The sequence below is a fragment of the Malania oleifera genome, chromosome 9, assembly GCF_029873635.1.
Source record: "Malania oleifera isolate guangnan ecotype guangnan chromosome 9, ASM2987363v1, whole genome shotgun sequence".
Classification (NCBI taxonomy): Eukaryota; Viridiplantae; Streptophyta; class Magnoliopsida; order Santalales; family Ximeniaceae; genus Malania; species Malania oleifera.
The window spans coordinates 6,162,956-6,179,712 of record NC_080425.1 but is presented as its reverse complement, the minus strand read 5'-3'; the positions used below and the strand labels follow the sequence as shown (position 1 = coordinate 6,179,712).

The 16,757-nt window shown below is 35.4% G+C and overlaps 1 protein-coding gene across 1 annotated transcript; it reads right to left on the bottom strand.

The window, feature by feature from the left end:
* Positions 1-2,956: 2,956 nt before the first annotated feature.
* On the bottom strand, positions 2,957-16,093 carry LOC131164328 (phosphoacetylglucosamine mutase). The gene is made up of 9 exons (XM_058121437.1): positions 15,730-16,093; positions 15,350-15,612; positions 15,010-15,129; positions 14,772-14,914; positions 14,374-14,628; positions 13,747-14,156; positions 13,489-13,664; positions 4,077-4,173; positions 2,957-3,450 (listed from the first exon to the last, which is right to left on the bottom strand). The coding sequence occupies exons 1-9, from the start codon at positions 15,788-15,790 to the stop codon at positions 3,293-3,295; spliced, it is 1,683 nt and encodes a 560-aa protein (XP_057977420.1). The 5' UTR covers positions 15,791-16,093; the 3' UTR covers positions 2,957-3,292.
* Positions 16,094-16,757: the final 664 nt, after the last annotated feature.

The following is a 16,757-nucleotide window of genomic DNA, read 5'->3' as shown; positions in this document are numbered from 1 at the left end:
TGCGGGAATTTCATAGGTTAAAAGTGCCTAGAAAACTTGTGTTAAGAAATATGTCTAGCATATAAACATAATTGAGCACAGACAATATTTTCACGTAATGATGCCTTAAAAAGTTGCAAAATTACATTTTAACTTCATAAATACTTAATAGAAAATAATGAACTCTCAGGCGTATGGTCTGCAGAAAATTGTTGGGGCTTATAATGATTTGAGTGAGGTTCTATCGAGGTTGTGTATGGAACATAGACTCTAGGTTTTTTGATGGAAGTGTCACTTAGGAAGGGGGTTTGTGGAACTAAGGGCATCACTCTTTTATTACTTTTTATGGTCGAGGACAATATGGTTTGTGTGGATTATGTTAGTCTTTGCTACATCACATGATTGTTCTCATTAAACCCTATGTGAAGCAACTTTAATGTGTAGTTCCAACTTAATCCCATTTGTTGGCATGCTCTTCTGGTGAGAATTTGTGTTTTCTTGGTAATTTTATTGAATCTTAAATGGATGGAGTTTAGGTTCATATGATGACACCAAACATAGCTATCTGAATAAAGTTTGAGGTTCATTTGAAGACACTGAACATGGCCTTCTCCCCCACTCTCCCTCCCTGCAATAAAGTAATTTAGTACATCACCTTGTCTACCTAATTAAATCTTCTGTGTCAATCTAAAATGTATTGAATGACAGTTTCTATGTAGGATCTTTTTCTGCTGAGTAAACAATTGTTATTTCTGCAGTGCCATTTGAAGAAAAGAGTTCACGCTTGCTGGTTGATCATTAAAAGCATGAAAAACAATTTGCTTGTTTGATTTCTATTATTGCCCTCTTTAGCTGGCATCCAGTCTGTGGTCAGGTTACACACTTTGGACATTATCGATGTTAATATTGCTAAATCTTCTCACATTTCTAATGGAGTATTTCATAGCCTACCTGTGATCTGTGTCATACATTTGCCTTGCATCCATGGCCTCATGTATTACAAAATATATAGAGAAGCTTCATGCACTTTTGGTAGGTACTGGTATAATCAGGCTGAGTTGACAATGTTCTCCATGACCTTAATGTGATCAGCTTTCAGTTCGTTGTAGCAATGTTGATAAAAATGTTAGCATCTATGTCTACGTCTTCTGTATGCAAACTAGGGGAGTTAGATCTTTGGAAAATGTTAGCATCTGTCTTCTGTATGCAAACTAGGGGAGTTGGCAATGGATTACGACTAACAAGTATGCAGACAATGCTCGTTTATAAATGGTCATGTATGAGCACCATTTTCGAGCACTTTTGACATTTTTTTATCGGTTGTGCGGCAAAGTAAAACATCTCACCACCCATCAGAGGGATTGAAACTCTAATTGACATGTATCTTGGAAGCCCCAGCTTTTGTGCTGTTCGACAAGGGAAACACACGCACATGCAACATGAGAGACCGGAGCTCCCTACTGTGATCCACCCAAGTGAGTAGAGAGAGTATGCTTTCAACTGATGTGTTGGTGTTAAGAGAGATTGGTGCACTTTCCACAGCTTCCTTTCCTGAATTAGAGAGGCAAAGGCACCAGGTTTACTCCTAGCCTTCTCAGGCCCTCTTATGTTAGGAATCCATGAATGGCAATTCAATAGGGACAGGTTTGGGTTTCTGAGATACCATTAACCCAATGTGGTTTTGGCGCAATGGACTGGGATGGATGTTGAGCTTAAAAATGGCACCCATCATTTCGAATCGTACAATAGTCTCATGGTTTTGGACCTTTTGGTGCAATGGGATGGAATGGATGTTGGAACTGGAAAAGTTTTCATGTACATATGTAATTTGTTGAAAATTTTGGACCCGTTTAGTTTTAGAAAATTTTTTTTTTTTATTTTTTAGTTTTTCAGTGAATCATAAAAGTTTTAGTTTTTTTTTTTTTTTAAGATTTATATTAAAAAACAAAAAATAAAAAGTTTGTTTAAATGCATAAAATATTTTTTTATTTTTATTTTAAAATTTTAAAATAATCACAAAGAAGACAACTTATTTTCTAATTTTATATAAGGTAATATTTGAAAACATATATTTTGGGGTTTGAATTTTGACGCGTGTAGATTTAGAAAAAATTATATATATATATATATATATATATATATATATATATATATATAATCTTCACAAGCCTAAGATCCAAGTCCTATGTTACTATATATGCAAAGTTGGAAATCTAGAAAAATAATTTTAAAAAAAATATTTTTTTTGAACTTTTCTATATAATTTTGAAAATTTGAAAAAGCTGTATTTTTTAAATTATTTTAAATTTTACACATTAACATCTTAATATAATAATCATCTCAGATTAAGCATTTATTGTTCATAACATTTAATATAAAAATAATAATAATGAAAACCATTTTTTTTTCAAGAACAATTTTTAATCCTAAATGAACAAGTTAGGGTCTTCAGACAGTTCCACCATCCCAACCTGAATTTCTTCAGCAATTTGTTGGATAAGACATTTAAGAATGCTAGATAAATACTTTTGGAATTTGAACATCATAGCTCAAATCCTCACTGCATAAAATCATAATAACTTATTGACACGAGACAATGAGATACTCCAACTCCTCTCAATTTAAAAATTTTTAACTTAAATACATATATAATACATTATATTCAACATATGCACAAACAAGATTACAAGTACAAAACTCAACTCACTCAAACTCTTAACTGTTACTCGAACAATTCAAAACTCGACTATTACTCGAATAAAATCAAATTAAACCAAGCTATAAAATGAATCAAGCTTGAACAGCTTGTGAGCTAACTTGACTACCCATGGAGGATTGCTGAAAATGAATTGTTTCTATTGCTTCACATGGCATTAAATGGCGCACAGAATATATATATAGCTTGCATTTTTGCAATATTTTTATGGAAAATCGAAACTACGGATATTTCCATCAAGAAAACAACAACAAAAAAAAATATTAAAAACAAAACAAGCTGCCTCTTTCTGAAAATTGTATGCAAGAAAAATAAACATTTATTTCAAATCCAAGAGAAATAAAAATAAAAAATAAAAATTTGGTTACATTCAAATGCTGTGCAAAGTACAAACTTTTGCAATATTCACCATACTCTCTTCTGCCTGTTCGAAAAAGCCCAGTGCCAAATGAATGTGTTACTCAGCGAAGAAAACCCACAGGTCCTGAATTCAAGGCATAGGCATAATGGTTAAACATGCAAATATGTCATCAGATTAGCCACATAAACTATGAATCTGCCTAACTCTGTTTTCACTTCCAACGAAGAAATCATTTATCATTTGGAGCTTCTGGATCCAAGAAAGTTATCCACAAGTTTTGCTACTGAATTGGCCAAGCTGTCTGCTGCTTCCTGTGTGGATGCCTCCGCGTATACCCGAATAACATCCTCTGTACCCGATGGTCGTATGAAAGCTCGGCCATAAGGGTATTTTACTGCATTGTGAGTAAAATGAATGATTTCTACATATTAATACGAGTTGCAGCAGTATGGCTAAGAAATAGGAGGCTTGCATGAATGACTGCCTTACTAGTGTGAGCTTAGACTTCAATGTCATGTTTGGTTCACAGAATGGAATGAAGTGGGAATGGAATAAAAAATTGAATTAAGAACTTGCATAAATCAAGTCACGATTTCGATTTCATTCCATTCCATTTTTATGTACCACACATAGCTAATGCGGTGCAGTTGAGTTGTTCTTGCATGAAATGTCATCAATTTGGAGGACTTTTATTACCATGTCTCTATACCTTTGGAAATGGATAATTAGGTTGTATATTTATGATCCGCCCAAAACAACAGGATGGACCAGACTGATACTCAAGTTGGTCATGCATACAGAACTCATAAATGACAAAACAAGTGATACCTTTCGAAATGGGTAATTAGGCTGTATATTTATGATCTGCCCAAACAACAGGATGGACCAGACTGATAATCAAGTCAGTCATGCGTACAGAACTCATAAATGACAAAATAGGTATGCATGAGGCCAGTCAAAGAACTAAGCTATCAATTAGAAGATTGTGTTGTTGGGTAAATAGGAAAAATCAGTTGCTACCAATTTCAGCATCAATGGCTCTTTGAATGCCAGGAGGCTTCACAACCACAGTTTCCGCTTTTGCTGTGACAACAGCAGTTCTGTCCACAACTTTTACCTGGTAGTCAAACAAATAGCAATGGAAGCATGAACATTTCCAAGAACTGAATGGTTTAATGAGGCAAGAAAAGATACAAAAAAGGCCAAGCTAAACATTGAGCATATATATAATTTATATACTAGACTAGATACGGAAAAAAAAAAAAATGGTAAAAAAAAAATAGACAAGGACTTAGGTAATATCAAATGTATAAAAACTTAGGAGGATAGTATTTTGATTAAATAAAAACACGTAAAAGAAAGATTGCAAAGTTTCTTTAATAGAGTATTTACTAGAAGCAAGTAGAAGATTTAAACTTAAAATTCACAAATGAGAAAAGGCTAAAGATTTTAGATTTATCTGCAAAATTAGAGTAGATGAAGCTAAGTCTGCATTAAAAAAAAATTGACTAAAGTATCATACGACATCCCAAATGAAGTTTGGAAAAACTAGGCAACAACAGTTATTTGGTTCACTAATTTATTTAACATAATTCTAATAAGTAAGAAAATGTGAAATGAATGAAGGAAAAGCACTTCAATATCTATATACAAAAATAAAGGAGATATTCAAATTTGCGATAATTATTGTGGAATTAAACTAATGGATCACACAATGAAACTTTAGAAAAGGGTAATTGAACGAAGACTATGGCTAGAAATGGGTTTCAAAATTCACTTTAGCTTTATGTGTAAAAAAGATCAACTATACAAGGATTAAAGGACAGGAAGAGGAGCTTGCACATGATTTTTTATCGACTTAGAGACAGCCCATGACAAGGTACCCAGGGGATTTGGTGGGTTTTTAGAAAAAAAAAACAGAAGTATGTAGTAGGCATGTTAATGTCATTAAGCATGGGTAGTTATGCATGTAGGGCAATGACTAGCATTAGGACATTAGGTGGAGAGTGCAGGGAATTTCCAACCACAATAAGTGTACATCAACATTTGCTTTGGTACCAATTTTTTCTAATTGCTCATTGATGAACTTACAAGGAGTATCCAATAGAGTTCCATGTTGTATGTTGTTTACAAATGATATTGTCTTTTGGTTGATGAAACAAGAGCTAGAGTAGAATTTCATGTAGAATTATGGAGAGAAAATTAGAATCTAGGGGTTTTAAGATAAGTACAAGTCAGACAAAATATATAAAATGTGACAGCAGGAGGAATATTATAGAAATGATTAACTTGGTCAAGAAATTAACAATTCCACCAGATTTCAATGGCCTTGGATATATTAAGTAAGATGAAGGAGAAATTAGAGATGATATACATAAATTTAAAAGTGGTTTGGGTAAAATGGAGAAGTGCTTTAGGTGTGCCATTTCATCGAAGAACACCCTTAAAACTGTAAGGAAAGTTGTACCAAACAGCTATTAAAGACCAGCAATGTTACATGTATCATAATGTTGGGCAAAAAATATAACATATCTAAAATGTAAAAGTTTCCAAAATGAAAAAAGGTGAATGAGTGGTATAACTCTAAAAGATAAATTAAGGAATGAACATATTCGTGCTAAGTTAAGCAGCACCTCTAGAAGATAAGGTAAGGGAGAGGAGGCTGAGATGGTTCAGACACCTACACGTAGGCCAAACAATGCACCATTGTGAGGAGTGAGCTAGTTAATATTATTGGCAGTAGGAGCAGGGATACACCTAGAATAACTTGGAAAAAAATAGTAAGGATCTAACAATCCTCCACTTGTCCAAGAATATTGCCCAAGAACGTTGAAAATGACAAGAGATGTAGCCAATCCCACCTAGTAGGACTTAAGGCTTTGTTGCTGTTATAAAGAACAAAGATGTACAGGCCAAATTATCAACTTGCATCATTGTTTTTCCAAATTTTCTCATGAGCTGCAATAACATACTCATCATTTAATGGAAAAATATTGTGCAAATCTGTCCATACAACCGTCAAACTAAAAAAATGGAATAGAACAGCTTTGAATAAAATCAATGCACAGGAACACATAAATTATATCAACTTCAAATTAACCAAACCAGCATTATTACGTAAGCCTTTATCCAGCCAAAAACTCATGTTTTAATTTTCTAGCTTACTAAATAAAATGAATTTTAGCCTACATGAAAGCATCTAAAACATGTCTAGTAGGTATATGTCAGTTTGCATGAAGGTGGAGATAAAATTCCTCTCTTCCCCCTTTTCTTCTTCCCCTTTTATCTCTCATGGCTGCAGATCAGTGATGCTGCCCCTGCATCGGGTCATGTTACCAGAAAAGGTTTTTTCTAAAAGAAAATACTAAAAAAGTGGCACATTGTTAAGTGAATCTTGAGAGGCAAAGAGGGATGGATTTTTGACCACTCATAAGGGGCTACTGAGCATGGGTGATGGCATGTCTGTATTTATCACTTGCAGTGGCAAGTTCCTAGTTCTCAAAACTTTCCTCCCCTCTCTCTCTCTCTCTCCGTCTATCCTAAGCAGCCTATGTGCAATGAAGGCCCCCGAACTCCTCCTCCTCAACCTTCAAGAGCTCTGCTCCTCTTCTCCCACTCCTTGGGCCACCTCTATCGCCGGATGCTGTCGCGTGAAAACCTCCTCCTTCGTCCTGAACTCCGCTCCTCCACATCTCAGCCCTAGCTTTCTCTCCAAACATTCCAACTCTTAACAAACAACACATCCACAGCTGCCCGTTTCTGTAATGGTAGCCAAACTATCACCACCCGCAGCAAACTCCTCTTTACCTTCACCAATCATTGTCACGGCCTCTCTCTCTCTCTCTCTCTCTCGGGAATAAAGTTCTAATTAATTAGTTAGAAACTAATGATCAATTTCAAAAATTATTAGAAAGTTAATAATATTAGAAACATAAAATAATAATATTGTTAATTCAAAAATAATAACCATATCTTATTTCATTTGATAGGAAATGTTAAATAATTAAAAAATGTTAACTAACATAAACATTAAGTAAATTTTTAGTTAAAAAAAATTTTAAATTTAAATTAAAAATATTAATTTAAAAAGTTAAACATAATTTAGTAATCATATATTATTTTTTTAATGTATTATATGTTAAAATATAATCATATGATAATAATATATATTCAAACAGCAATTATAATAAACATGAGTATCAAAACACCACTTATTTTATGGCTACTTATAATCGGCACTTATTTTAAACATAATAAAACAGTACTTGTAACTTTTAGCACTTTTCTAGTTCAACCCTTATCGGCACTCATTGAACTCAGCACTTCTTTTAGAAAAGCACTTTCCCTTAAGTGGTTCCAAACAATCCCAAACACCTCAGGTAGCTTCAGAAAATCAGGTATGTCGTCAACTTGGGCAGTCGCAATTCTTTGAAAGCAGAACTTTGAGCAATTTCTAAAGGCTGTGAAACTATTGGAGAATGCGTTTTAAAAAAGTTATTATCGAAAGTGATTTTCTTTTGCCAATTTAGTGCATTAAACATATTTTTTATCCATCTAATCCTAGATTTTCTTTGGTGAAAACCATGTTGATTTCAACTCAGAAAGAAGTGTGCAATTCAAATTGTTGTGACGTTCCGAAAGGAGTCAACTCCAGAAATATGGGGATCCAATCTCCATGTTGCCTCGACTGAATGGCAAACTCGAAATTATATGAAAGGGGAATGCATGTGATGAGAAATGGGTCAAAATATAGTCCAATAGAGTCGCCACTAACCTATTTTTACCCTAGGTGAGGTTAGAACACCTATTTAAAATGCTACCAGTTCATTGGCAGAGTTCCTAGGTCCAAAAGAACTGATAGTCCATAGTCTGTGTTACCATGTCAAATTTTGGGAGAACGGTTATATAAAGAGAAGGTATTAGCACCCTTTTACACCTGTCCAAGAGATGGTACTTTATTAGCCTCGGATTACCTTCAAAATTAACCGATCAAAACTCATATTCTTCCTTTTTATTTCAATTACCAATTCATAATATATTGGGCAACCTGGCGAAAAATAGAAGCTACCCTCATCTCAAGATCTCCAAAGGCGTGCAAACACATAACCCCCAATGATCCCAATGAGGATTATTTGCTTATTGAGTTTATTCCAAAATAGGGGGTTCTGTTTGGGGAGATCAAAAATTATAAATCCTCCAAAATGTAGGTGAACAGATCAATACACTCAAAATAAACAGAGTCAGGGGGAGGGGTACGAACTTCTTAGTCTCCAAAACTCCACCTCTGCCTTGCCTTCTATATCTTTTCTTTTCTTCAGCTTCTCTTCCTGTTTGCTTCTTCTTCTACCTTCTACAGCCCCATAGGAAGACACTGCCTAGGAAGCCACTCTATCTTCCTATTCTCTCCTCTCTTTTTTTTTTCTCTATTATACTGTCCAAGTGGTCTATCCTCCTCCTCCCTCTCGGGTTAGCTCTGAATTTTGCAGGAGCAAGTGAGGGGAAGTATGGGAGAAGCAGGCTCTGAGGAGCCTACTGGGTTTATGTGGCTGCAGGGGAAGCAGATGGGGGAAGAAAACTGGTGAAGTGAAAAAAATTACCCCAATGAGTAGGCATATGGGGGAAATTGGGGGTCAATTCAAAATGTACCTGGGGGAGTAGGGCTCGAGTATGGGTCCACTATGGGCCTGGATTTCCCAATTAAGCCCAACTGGGCTTTACAAAACCAGCATAGGCCCACAATGGGCCTTAAATTCCAAAATAATCCCAGTTGGGCCCTTATTAACTTGGGCTCTAGTTTTGTGCATGCAGGTAGTTGGATAGCGAGCTCGAGAGCTTCGAGGATGGCTGGGAGCAACTCTTTTTGTTTTGATTTTTTTTTTCCCCCCTTTATTGTATTTTTTTTTTTTTCTTTTTTTTTCTTTTCCTTGTTGAATTCATCGTTTTGATTGTACTTACTCAAATGTAAATGAAATATTGTACAATTCCTAATGCATGGACATGCAACACAAGGCAGTGAGCATGAGTCGATGGAAATAAGAGACCACGTCTAGGCAAAGACCTTAGATGACACTCTTTTTTGAAAAAAAAAAAAAAACGAAAAACAACACCTAAATATGCCTAAAATTGAAATTAAAAAAAAAAGAAGTAAAACACCCGAATTTTGCTATATAATGACCAGGCAAAATAAGGTGTCTACAATTGTCCCTTTTTATAGGTTTGTTACTCAAGATGCCCGGAAAATCTTTTCTTCTAGCATCCTATAGCAACAGATATATACCAAAATTTTGGACTAGGTGTTATATACCAAAATTTGGCAGGAAAGAAATATGTGTGTTGTAATAATCCAAGAAAAAAATTTTAATTAATTAATTAAGTGATTCATTAGATAAAATAATAAAATAAATTAATTAATAATAATTAAATAAATAAATAATAGTATCATAATAATATATATATATATATAATAGATATATAGGTGATAATACAAATAGATATAGTAAAAAGATAGAATAATAATATATATATATATCCCTTGTCTTTTCCCCTTTCCCCATATCCAAGATACCCCATAAATGTCTCCTTTTATTTTCTTTGGTCTTCCTTTTCCCCCTTTCAACGTAAAGTATTGTTTTGTTTCTTCAAATCCTGTCCTTGCATTAAATGCAAGCCCTCCCTCCCACTTTATTTTATGGTTTAAACTATTCCCTATGCAAGGTAATACTTCCCCTACGTAAAGGCTTTTTGTTTGATTGTTTTAATATTATCCCCTCCCTTTCATTTTATTACTTAATCATTTTTTTTTTCACTTCCCATGCAAGATACTTACATGCAAGGACAAACATCCTCACTTCATGCAAACCCCCTCCCCTTGTCCCTCTTGCATTAAAAATCCCATGCATGCATCTCCTTCCGCATGCAAGCGGATTTCCTACAAATTACAAGATACCCTTCCCCAATTCCCTTATAAACATTATCACTTCCTAAAACCATTTTCATAAGAAATTTCAAAGAGGAATTGAAGGAAAAAGATTTAGTGGCAGACAGAGAATTTTTATACCCTTAAAATTCTCGCTCTTCCACTCTTTCCAAATTCATTTTAGGAATTCATTATTTTATCATGTTAGCAGAATAGATCAATGTAAGTAGGCTAGATTATGTCATATTTTTCGTAAATATACCTAATTTCAATTAAGTACATGAATTTAATTATATATGTTTTATTTAAATATATACCTGAGTTAAATTAAACTACGTGAATTTGATCATATCTGTTTTTTATTTAAATATATATATATGTTAAATTAAAATACGTAGATTTAATCATACCCGCTTTTTATTTAAATACACCTGAGTATATTTTTGTTACAAAATATTATAAATTTTCTCAGGTAATTTATAAAATTATAATAATAATTAACACACAAATCGTGTGGCAAGAGCTTATCTTATTGCATAAATGAGCAAGTATGTGATTTTTATGATAGTATATTTATTACATGAAAAATGATGAGATTTTGTTACAAGTTTTATATTGAAAAATGATGGGATGTTTATGATACTGTTTTTATTACATAAATTATAATTGTATATTTTAAGAACTCTAATGGCTCGAATGTTATGAATGTTCGGTACCGTAACTTACAAAGGAGTATGAGTGCAACTACACTATTGTGTAAGTGTTGGTAGATAACAGTGGATTTCTCTTAAGTGCACACTTGGTTCCAGATCAGGACTTAATAAGAAAATTTTCACTTACAGATATGATGTTTGATTTAGCTTGGTCAGCCAACCAGCTAAATTCAATCTTTGGACCGCACAACTCAGTCATTGAAGTAACCATCACACCCACAAGCCAAAAGGAGTTTTTTATACATATTTATATATTAATGTGATCAGAGTCATTTATTAGGTCTAAATTATGATTTGAAGGAAAAGTATGCATATATCTATATATTTATACGTGGTCATATTTTAAGGGTCTACATGATGATTTACAATAAAGGAAAGTATACACATATATGTGAATAGAGCCCCGTTTAGTAGGGCTAAATGATGATGTGAAGGAAAAGTATAAAGGGAAGTATATATAGTTATATGCATACGACTATTTAGATAAAAATGATTTACAATTATTCAAATGCAATTTTTAGTAGTTAAATTATTAAATGAATTTTTACACTGTAAAGCTCATTTTAGCCACACACTAATAATAATCTAGTCTTTACTTACTGAGCGTCGTCACACCCCAACTATTATTTCACATTACAGATAGCTATGCAGAACGTACTGGAAATTAGGCATAGCGAGCATCTAAAAGGGATTAGAGAATGTAGATTAGAATAAATGTTTGTATAATACTAGTTAAAAATGTTCTTATATTTTACATGATGTAAATATTGTTATTTGAGATACCCATGTAAATACGATTGTTTAGTACTTTGATGTGTAATATTTGAGGTTTTAAATTACTTCCGCTGCTTATATTAAATTATTTATGAAAATTCGCACCTCGAACCCAACCGGGTTTTGGGGCGTCGCAGTTGTGGCATCAGAGCCTAGGAGATAAGTTCTGTAGACTTTGGCAAATAATTTTATCACAGTTTAGGTATGAATCATGATGAGGGTAGGATTGGGTAAGCTAGGATATTTTTAGTCTATTATTTTATAACGATAGATTTACGATTTCAAAATAAATGTAGTCTTTTTCTTCAGAATGAACCCCATAGATAAAAACGTGAATGACGAGAATGATATGGGGGCTTTCAACGAAGAAGGCATTAAGGCTACTATGGTGCTACATGAGGTAGCCCAGCAAATTATGGCAGAAATTCTGTGGAGCTCTCTAGGGGACAAAATTGTCCACCCGACTGACGATGATTGAGAATTTCACCCGCATGAACCCCCCCAATCTTTGAAGGAAGAGCTGATCCAATCGTTGTAGAAAATTGGATCCAGGAAATGGAGAAGTTGCTAAAAGTCCTTCACTATACGGACGAGCAGAAGGTGTTATACTCCACTTTCAAAATGACCGGTGAGGCCAAACGCTGGTGGAATTCCATAAAGCTTCTCCAGGAACAAGGGCCAAAGTGAGCAACCCTTGCATGGGAACGCTTCAAGGAGATCTTCTTTAAGCAATATTTCCCCACTTCCACTAGAGATACCAAGGCGAAGAAGTTTACAAATTTAATCCAAGAGATCTTGACCGTTCAGCAATATGTGGCTAAGTTTATTGAACTATCTCGATTCACCTCTTACTTAATTTCGGATGAATCAAAGAAGGCTCGGAAATTTGAAGAAGGCTTGAGTCTGAAGATTTATGAACAAGTGGTGGCATTTCAAGTCAAAGACTTCTTCGAATTGGTGGACAAAGCAACGGTAGTGGAAAAAGGTCTACAAAGAAGTGCGGTGCTATTCAACTAGAGAAAGAGGCTCATGCCTCCAGGATTTCACTTTGGTACAAGTAAAGGCCCTTGGGCTTGAGTACAAGTCGACTGTGGGCTTGGATTTCCCAATTAAGCCCAACTGGGCTTTACAAACTAGCAGAGGCTGACAATGGGCCTTAAATTCCAAAATAAGCCCAACTGAGCCCTTATTAACTTGGGCTCTGATTTTTTGTATGCAGGTAGTTGGACAGGGGGCTCTAGAACTTCCAGGATGGTTGGGAGCAGCTTTTTTGTTTTTCTTATTTTTTCTTTGTTGTATTTATTTTTTTTCTTCTTTTTTGTTTTTTGTATTTATCATTTTGATTGTACCTCATCAATGTAAATGAAATGTTGTACAATTCCTAATGCATGGACATGCAAGGCAAGGCAATGAGGATGAGTGAATGGCAATGGGAGAACACGTCTAGGCAGAGACCTTAGACAACACTCCACTACAAAATTTATTTTTTTTCTAAAAACAAAAACAACACCTAAATATGCCTAAAATTGAAATTACCAAAAAAAAAAGAAGGTAAAAGGCTCAAATTTTGCTATATAACGATGGAGAAATTAGGGTGTCTAGACAAATGAATCACACATACAAGGAGGGTAATAGAATAGCAGGTTAGCTATACAAGCCATTAGCCTCAGTTCCGGAGTGCACATGTTCATGCAGCCCTATCACTACTGTTGCACATAATTTTACAGTATATATCATAGATCAGGGGTATGTGTCCCATGTTGTATTCCTAGTTAATTTTTGTAATTTTTCTTTTTTGGGCATTGAGCCCTTCATTCAACCAAAAAAAAGAATTATTTCTGCCTATGCAATATGCATAGAAAGGTACCGAAACCAATATCTATTTATCTAGTCTAAAGAAGAACCACACAACTTGTGCTATTTCTAATCTGCAAAAGCAAACCCTGACCAATTCTATAGTTGAGCACAGATATGACACAGAAACAGAAAAAGTTCACTGGAACCACCAGGATAGAGAGTAGAGACTGACCTTAAGCTGCCTACTTGGTAGATCAGTGTAAAGATCGTTCCATCTATAAATTGACCATCCCTTGTATTGTAAGATGGCCTCAACCAAAAGCAATCCACTCAAAGCATCTCCTACTGCTTGATTGATCAATTTACTGACAGCCAAAAGTCTTAAAGCAGCCTTCTGCTTTTCTGAACCTGAACTAAACAATCAAATAATTCATGAATTCTTATATTAATATCAACAACAGAAAGATGAATAAAGTATATAAGAAGCAACCTTCAGATACTGAAGAAAGTTCTTCTAACCAATGTAAGATATGTTCAGAGAACAAAATGGTTCCATGCCCGTTTGCCTCAAAATAAATCCCAATGTCATACTCAGCTGCCTTTTCATGCAAGTATTTTACTCCTGTTGGAGTAAGCACAACCGGTAGACCCAATTGGTTGAGATAATCTGTGGATGACCCATTTGCATATGCTGTTTGTACAACACCAAGTTGGCCAGGATAATAATAAAGTGTTTTTCCATCAGCAAACATGTTAAGAACATTAAGCTGTTCCTTGATAAATAGGGCAAATAAAGATAATATCTTGTCCCCATCAACAAGATTAATATTCCTGCCACTTTCTGACAGCATAGAGAAGAAATATACAAGCCGATCTGCATCTCCATCCAAACTTGCACACCTGAAACACTAAAAATATCAAATGGTTAGCTCCCATTTTGATTAGCCATTATATAATGCAACATCATATATTTAAAGCAAATATTGCAGAAAACTTCATAAGCTTAATGTATTGTCAAGTCAAATTTATTTTAATCTCAAACTAAACATAGACATGGAACATCAATATTTCAAAATCAAGTGAGATTTACTAATTAACAATATAAGAGATGGCTAACCTAATCCCAACGTCATTAGGACCAAAACAAGATGGAAGGACCTTCTCCTTCTGCACATAATCAGCACCAACTTCTTCATTGAGTATGCCTCCATCTTTACCAGAGTTGCGAACATCAATGGCCAAACCATTCAACATTTTCTTTAAAACTTCAAGTTTTTGTCCACCCACACCATTAGCCCCATCCACAATCAATTTGCCATCCATCTTTAAAACTTGTGTGTTGCTTCCCTTGGGAATCAAATCCATTAAACACCTAACATAAAGACCTAAAGACATTATTTAAAAAACAGACTCTTCTTTCAAAGAAATCCATATACGCCACAGGCTGAAAACAAACTCCTGAAAGAGCTTGAAAGCAGTTCATGGTAATCAACTTCAGGCTGAAATCAAACTAACCTGAAAGAGCTTGAAAGCAGTTCGTAGTAATCAATTTCAGATGCCTTCATGCCCTTATTTCTAGCACGAACCATCCAATGTAGTTGTGGGGTTGTTAGGACTCCCATGTCATAGGCAACCGCTCCAGAAATTGAACTGATTCCCTTCAATTGAATGTGAAATTAAACACAATAATTTTACACAATTTTGGCCGTAAATGATCATAAAAAGCCCAAAGTAATTAAGCGGGAAGCTATACTTGTTTTGCAGCTTCAAGGAGAGACTCTCCACTAGGTCTTGTATCTCTTCCCAACAATACCTCCGGTGACCGCTCTCCTCCAAATGGGATTTGCTCCTTCTCTACAAATTCTATTATTAACTGTTCAAGAAAACATATATTTGTAAATTTCATTTTCTGGTTTAGGCATTTATTTTTGAAAAAAGAAAAAAGGGACAGAAATCGCCTAGATACTGTTGGCGCTAATTTAGCCATGAATCAGATAAATTTAGTCAAAAGAGCTAAAATTTCAAGCATTCAGGTGAAGTTTCTCTCCCGATAGTCAATTTTCAGCCCAACAGAGAGAGAGAGAGAGAGAGACCTGGAGGAGCTCCTGAGAATCAGAGGCAGCGGCGAGGGCATCAGCGAAGGGCTCCCAGTCCTGAGACAACATGCCTCCACTTGGGTCTGCGATTTTGACTCCATTGTCGGAGACTCTGTTGTGGGAAGCGGTAATCATCAGTCCGATAACCGACTGGGTCTTCAGCGATCTAAGAGCGGCCAGAATCCCAACTCTATAAACTGTCGATTCAAGAACTAAAGCATCGGCTCTGAACCCAGCCGTCCCATACGACAGCTTCACCCCTTCAATCACAACAATGAACATACTCAACAAAAAATCAATCTTAAAATTGCATTAGCACAGAGAGAGAGAGAGAGAGAGAGAGAGCAACAGTTCCAAATATTAGAGTTGATACAAACCTTGGGGAGAAGGGAAGCGAGAGGATGACTTGAGGAGGATTGATCGCTGTTCATCGTTCATCCTGAGAGAGAGAGAGAGAGAGAGATCAGTGGGTGCTGCGCATGTCTTCCTCAGTGGCTCTAGTTTCCAGAATTTGCGCAGGTAGCAATCGAGGTGATTGCCAAACAAGAACCGAACCCGAAATTACCGGCGGTTTATGCAATTATAGTGGGAGTTTTTTACCAAAATATTAATAAAAAAAAAAAACACAATAATGAATTAAATGGAAAAAATAACAAAACTATACCCAACCGACTTTTGCAAAGTTTGTACTTAAAAAAACAAAACAAAAAATTTGCGGCCGGTCTCATCATTGTCAACAATAAAAAAAAAAATTTGACTTGTCAAGTATTAAGGAGGGGAGAAAGGAGAGAGGGGAGTGGGTTTGTGTGTAGGGGGGGCAAAGGGTGGAGAAGTGAGCTTGTCAGCGCAGGCAGGGGAAAGGAGAGAGAGAAGAGGGGGGGTCTGACGTGTAGTGACCCGAAAAATAATAGTATTATAATAATGAAGAGGGAGGAAAATAGAACAGGAACAGAAGGAGGCAGTAGACTTCATCGACGAATACAGGGATTCGTCGACGAAGGTCTTCAGGATCTCGTCAACGAGGTCCCATTTCATCGACAATAAAATATCAAGCGAGAATTTTGGGCTACTCTGAATTTCGTCAATGAAGGGTAAGGTTCGTCAACGAATTTACTAAAAGACTCGTCGACGAGGTGATGTGTTTCGTTGACGAATCTGGCCATATAAATAGTACAAACTCAAATTTTTATTCAAATTTCAGTGCTCTCTCTCTCTTCTCTCTCTCTCTCTCTTCTACGGTCCCTCTCCCTTCTCTCTTCGATTTCGGCCCCGCCAGTCGCCAAATCGATGATCCGAAGCCACCACGACATTCCTGGAGGAGTTCTCTTCAAGCCTATTGGAACAAATCGTTGGTGAAACGAAATTGGAATTCATCCCAAATCTAAGGTAAGGTCTTTTATTCAGT

Bases quoted from the DNA above. Each gene is read 5' to 3' on its own strand.
- LOC131164328 (XM_058121437.1), bottom strand. From the start codon at position 15,790: ATGAACGATGAACAGCGATCAATCCTCCTCAAGTCATCCTCTCGCTTC. The intron at 15,130-15,349 runs GTCTCTCTCTCT...TTTCTTGAACAG, and splicing joins ATTCTCAGGAGCTCCTCCAG to TTAATAATAGAATTTGTAGA. The intron at 14,915-15,009 runs GTATAGCTTCCC...ATTCAATTGAAG, and splicing joins TCCTTGAAGCTGCAAAACAA to GGAATCAGTTCAATTTCTGG.